The sequence below is a fragment of the Anarrhichthys ocellatus genome, unplaced genomic scaffold, assembly GCF_004355925.1.
Source record: "Anarrhichthys ocellatus isolate YVR2014 unplaced genomic scaffold, GSC_Weel_1.0 scaffold21, whole genome shotgun sequence".
Taxonomy (NCBI): domain Eukaryota; kingdom Metazoa; phylum Chordata; class Actinopteri; order Perciformes; family Anarhichadidae; genus Anarrhichthys; species Anarrhichthys ocellatus.
This window is the reverse complement of record NW_022280051.1, coordinates 6,510,081-6,516,348: the sequence shown is the minus strand read 5'-3', so window position 1 is coordinate 6,516,348 and position 6,268 is coordinate 6,510,081. Positions and strand designations below refer to the sequence as shown.

The window sequence follows — 6,268 nt, the reverse complement described above, 5'->3', positions numbered from 1 at the left end:
AGAGAGACAGAGAGACAGACAGACAGACAGACAGACAGACAGAGAGACAGAGAGACAGACAGACAGACAGACAGACAGACAGAGAGAGAGACAGACAGACAGAGAGACAGACAGACAGACAGACAGGTGAGCCTCTCACCTCTGACCGACTGTCCGATGCTGTACAGGTGAGTGATGTCGGGGTTTGACTCGCTGGTCTGGACGAGGTACCGCTCCATCTCACGGTTGTCGTGATAACGAAACTCCAGCGCCGAGGCCCGGCTGAGGATGAGGAGGAGGAAGAGGAGGAGCGATGACATCACTGCAGTCACACCTGACGGAGGAAGTAAACGTTAAAATCTCTTCAGCTGGAGTTAAACTCAGACTTTATTTAAACAAAAACACATTTAAAAACACACATTGAGTCAGAGACGAGGGAACAGGAAGTGTAAAAACGCTGAGTCGTCTTTTATCAGCGTATTATCAATGAACAATACATTGGATTACGTCTCATTGGGCTTTAAGAAATCAGGACGTTTAACACTCCTGTGAGACATTTAATGGACCAAGAAGTTATTCAGATCTCAGAGGACATAACTGGGAGTTTAATTAGATGGAAGCTCGATTCGTCCGCTGAATGATGACTTCAAACTCATTAAAAAAAAGCAATTATCTGGAGCAGAGAAGTGATGAAAGAGAAGCCTTCATCCAGGAAGTGGAGGCTGACTTTCAAAATAAAGCTGTCAGCAGGAAGAGACTGAATTTAGATTTGTCAGTTTTAATCTGTGTGAAACTGAAACACATTCTAATTTAAATGTGTTTCTTTGTCTTCTGTAGACGGATTGATGTTGACAGTAACTGTCTAACCGTGTGAATATGTTAAGTGTTGTCAGTAAACGTTGAGGAGCGCTGTCATCACAAACAGGTTACTGCCTCCAGCTGAACGTTCAGTGTTCATCACATAACTCTCTTTACTCATCTTTCATCTGTTTGTGTGTATTTCACCTATTTTGCTATTTTGAATGAAGCTGAATTGATTTTATTTCAGTTTATTCTCAGATTGAGTGGATGTGCTGCTGGTTAGTTTAGATTAAAGGGACAGTTGTGGTTGTATGAGGTACTTCTACACAGTCTGTGTACTAGTACAGTAGATTAGGAGTTTCTGGTCGACCACTGTTTGTTTGTGTTTTTGTGTGACTTTGGTGAATCTGAACGAACCCTTTAAAACACCAAAGTTATTATTATATATATATATTTCAGTATTGTTGGTTTGGTTGAGTTGAATTTAGTGAATATATATATATATATATATATATATATATATATATATATGTTTAATCTAACAACAAAGTTTGTTCTTAAACGTGGCCTATGGATCACACATAAATTATATACAAAACATCCATAGAAACATTAAATATTACAGAAATATATAATGTATAAGCTCAGGTCATATACAAACCATAAACAATATAATTTGATAGGAATATTAAAAAATATATATATTATACAAACAAACATGTCTGATCACGACTGAGACAACTAATTATTATGGAATATTACAGAAATATTATATTAAAGGAAAGTTACGGTGGAAGAAGTACTCACATATTTAACTCAAGTCAAAGTAGTAATACCACAGAGTAGAAATACTCTGTTACAAGTAAAAGCCCTGCAGTCTAAATATTACTTAAAGAACAAAAGTAATACATCAAAATAAAGTACCAAAAGTACTCGATGTGGAAAGCAGATATACTGCTCGTGAATTACACAAAGAGATCAGTACACGTATATATCTATCCATCATAATACATCATAATGTATTTGTTGATCATATTTTGTATTAGTAATCTGGATCTGCAAAGTAACTTTTTTTTTTAACTTAAGTAAAAGTAGCATGTGTAAGTAAACGTCCTCAATTAAAAGTGTCTTTTATGTAAATAAGGTAAATGTATTTATATCAAAAGTAAAAGTACTTATGATGCTGAAACATGACACTATAACTATTATATATTATAGGATTATGCCTCCTGATGCATTCTTCATATGTCACTGTTTAGTTTAATATATTTTATATAAAACACATAAAACATGATGAATTGTTATATTCTTAAGTACATCAAATCCTATTAAACCTCTCTTGTTATTGTAAAATAATATTTACCTCTCAGGTGTAGTGGAGTAGAAGTATAAAGTAGCAGAACATGGAGGTACAAGTACCTCAAATGTGTACTAAAGTCCAGTTTGGATATTCTACGAGGCCGACTGCTGATCGATGATCAGCCGATAACAGTTCAGATCTGCAGGTCTCACCTGGACGCTTCCCGTCGGTCCTCCGGTCCGTTACGCGCCTCGAACACCGACCAACACCGACCACAGCGGCGGGACTCCTGCAGCGGTGAGACGGGTTAAAAAAAGAGACGGGTCCGGATCCGTCTGTCCGCTTCTTTCAATGAACGTTAACTTATTCACCAGCGGGCCTCCCGGTCTCTCTCCTCGGGAGGGGCGGAGCTTAGAGGAGTGTGAGTGTGTGTGTGTGTGTATGTGAGAGTGTGAGAGTGTGTGGGTGTGTGTGTGTGTGTGTGTGTGTTGGGCGCATTCAACAGGTTTATGAATGAAACAGACATTTGATTCATTCAGTGAATAAAGAGGCTTCTTTTCTCAATAAATGTGTCTAAACTGGCAGAAATACAACATATATTTATGTGTTTTCAATTTAAAGTACATATGGTTGTTTTGTTACAGATCACATCTTATTTTAAATTTCAAACACACCTTTTTCTTTCCATTGTGACATATTTTTCTGAATAAATACACACTTTGAATTCAGACACTATAATAAAATGGTGGACAGTAAATTAAAGGAGCAGAGCGCAGGATTTATTAACAGAAATGTGATATAATATCTAGAACTATGTTTTAATTAGTGTAGAATCACCTAAAATAACCATTGTGTTACGTTAAAATGAGCCCTTCTTTTCTGCTTTTTTCAGGAGCTAGAGGCTAGAGTCCGCCACCGCCATGTGGCTATGGATGCCCAGAGAGGACAAACCAAACACTGGCTCTAGAGAGAACCTTTCACATTGTTATGAAAGGAAACCGTAGTTCTCTTAGTGAAAGGGAGGAGTGAGCGGAGGGTTATTCAGTTGGATGCAATCTGCAACTTCACCACTAGATGGCACTAAATCACACACACCTTGAGGTACACACATGTACCTTTAAGTGTCTGATAGAGTGATACAAAGAGGGTGAACAGAGGAGAATATACCGTCTATAGTCAGAATGACTTCAATAAAACACAAATTGAAAGTTTAAAGTCCTTAATCTTGAATTTAGAGACATACGTAGACGACGATTTACATTCAGAGCTTCACTTTAGGCCAGAAACTCCTAAAAGTGACTCATTCAGCACATTTCATCGTGATCGTAACATGAAATGTTAGTGTTTAGTGGTGTTTACAGTTAAAACTAGAGGTTAAAAGTTTGTGTAGAGTTTGTAAAATTCTACGCTGGCGCCCCCAAGTGGCAGCATTAAAAAAGACACATTCTCCATCAGAATAATTTAAAGATGATGTTGCCTATATGACAACTTTACACTTTCCCTTTATGCTTTTAAGCCCACTTCTTTACATATTATTGTTTTGATTTATTACAATATATTTATGGCATTAATGTCTCTTTTTGATCTAAAAAAACTGCCTTTATTCAACATTTCTGTAATGTCTTTTTTTGGCGTTAACTGGCAAATTCTATTAAATTTAAAAAATCACAAATCATGAATTAGCTGTTTTAGTGAGACTAAAACCAGGACTAAAGAGTCTGTGATGGAGAAGAGAGAGAAAGAAACCAGCTGAATTCAAACAGGACGCTTCAGAGACACCAGGTCTGTTTTATGGTGCTTTGGCGCCATCTGCTGGCGGCAGCTAGAAAATACTTCTGTGCTACTCATTATTTTGTTTTTGTGCTTGAAAGACACCTTGAGCAGGTTGAAAGCATCCTTGATGAGGTTGTAGGCGTCTTGAAGAGGTTGCATGGATCATTGAGGATGTTATGGGGGTCCTTCTTTGTAGGAGCCCTTCAAGAGGTAACCATTCTTGAAGAGGTTGTAGGCATCCTTGAGGACGTTGAAGAGGAGCTTGAGTGTCATTGAAGATGGGGTAGGAGCCCTGAGGAGGTTGTAGGCATCCTTGAGGACATTGCAGATGTCCTACAGTGAGCGGTAGGAGTCCTTGAATAGATTATAAGGGTCCTGGAAGGGGTTGTAGTGGTTCTTCAGTAGGCGGTAGGGGTCCTTGAGATGGTTGTGGGAATAATAAAAGAGGTTGTAGCAGTCGTTGAGGACATTTCAGTCCTTGAGTAAGATGTAGAGGCCATTGAAGATCTGTGTGATTGGAGTCATTGAAGAAATTAAAGAGTAAAAATGCTTGAAGAGGTTTTCCCTGTTAGAGGAGATTGTAGGGGCCATTGGAGTCAATTAATAGTTTGCAATGATGGTAGTTGCACTGAAGAGGTTGCATTTGCCATTGAGGCTATAGGCATCATTGAAAAGGTTGTAGGGGTCCTTGAGATGATTTTTGGAGTCACTGAAGAGGTTTTAGTGGTGCTTGATGAGCTTTTAGGAGCCTGTAAAGAGGTAGTAGGCATCCTTGATGAGGTTGTTGGGGTCATTGGAGTTATTGAAGAGGTTGCAGGACCCCTTGAAGAAGTTTCATGCTCTGCTAGAACAATGCACACTCTGCATTAGTGAAACAGTAAATATAAGCTGAGCTGTTCAGCAAGTTCAGCATCTTTTTCTCCTCTTTCCGTTGAAATGACTATTCTGCCGTTTCCTCCACTGTGAGTCAGGTGTAGTTTTCAGCGTCTTCAGCTCGTGCTCGCATTAAAGTGAACCGACCGCACAGAACCTCTTTTTTTAATCATCCGTCTCGTACGTCGAGGTAATAATGTCGGAGTAATTGTGGCTCCGGCGGCCCGGCCGGCTGATTGACAGCTCATTTAAAACAGACACGGTCAAGGAGATGAGAGAGGTTCAGAAACAGGAAGTTAATGAAGCTGGAGGGATGAGCGACAGGTACAACATCACTGATGCACTCGTCTGTCTCGGCGTAATTGAAACCTCATTTAATAAAACACGGCGATGGTGATTCACCAGTGGTCTCTGAAACTGAGAAAAAAAGCTTTAAATTTACCTGAAAACAAAGAATGAAAGCGTCTCTTGAAACTTTAAATCAAAGAAAGGAGACACATTCAAGGGGAATACGTACGTGGAGATTAGCTCTCTGTGTTGGACTTTAAGAGGGTCCAGTGGTCCTTGAGTTTGTGGAGGGCCTAGAAGAGGTTAGCATACAGAATTGAAACTGAGAGAAACAGCTAGTCTGGCTCTACTACTACTACAGCAGCTCTAACACACAATAGCATAATATCCATTAAGAAGATCATGCGATCGTCGCATGTGTGCATGCGTCTGTGAGTGAGTGACTGTGCACCTCTGTGTCTGTCAAGCTCTAATCTCTCGTCCTGCTGCAGCAAACTGCATAATATTTTGGGTGTCCAGTTACGGCTGCATGCTCAAGGACCTTTCATGTTGCGGTGACTCACACTTTCTCACATCACCTTCTATTGCCTGATTGATACCGCCATTGACTGCCAGCTGACTCCTCCCTCACTCACTCTTATCCCCGCTGGTGAAAACCAAATTTGCGTTTGCGTGTGTTTGCTTTCTTTGCAAGAACTCAACAAATATCTCGGCATGCATGGAGATTGATGACTAAACGGTTCCATCTCAGTCTTTATCTCAGGTTGATCGGTAACTAGTGTGAGTGAGTGAAGAGAGGCGATGGCAAGTTGGCACAGAGCTGCACTTTCTGTCAGACAGGTTGGACAGGTGAGGGAGGTTTGGGTTTGTGAAGGCAGAGACTTCACATCCTCTTGTTACATCCACATTATGTTGAGCTGAGAGACAGAGACACAGCTATGAAGACAAACAGGAAGAAAACAGACAGTTTGAGAGACTGCAGCCAGGTCACATAGAAGACACACTAAACACTGATGGAACAACAAACAGGACTAAGTCGACAGAGTCACTCTGTTTGAGATAAGACCCTCTAAGTCTCTGAGCTTCGGAGGAAACCTGAAATCCAGAACATATTTCCATAATCTGCCTTGTATTCTAACCAACAGGCCCTGAAACACTCATCTCTATTCCCATCATGCACCTGGCCTCTGACACATTACCATAATCCAGTGGTTCTCAAACTTTTTCTGTCACGTCCCACTTTGGAGGAAGAAA

General features: G+C 40.1%; 1 protein-coding gene across 1 annotated transcript in view; it reads right to left on the bottom strand.

Annotated features, from left to right (window-relative positions):
- cpm (carboxypeptidase M) overlaps window positions 1-2,408 on the bottom strand; it is an 18,345-nt gene extending 15,937 nt beyond the window's left edge. Inside the window, exons 1-2 of the mRNA XM_031859308.1 lie at window positions 2,293-2,408; window positions 140-313 (exon numbers count right to left, since the gene is read on the bottom strand). Coding sequence (XP_031715168.1) covers window positions 140-299 — 160 coding nt within the window. The 5' untranslated portion in view covers window positions 300-313; window positions 2,293-2,408. The remainder of the gene's footprint in view (window positions 1-139; window positions 314-2,292) is intronic.
- Window positions 2,409-6,268: the final 3,860 nt, after the last annotated feature.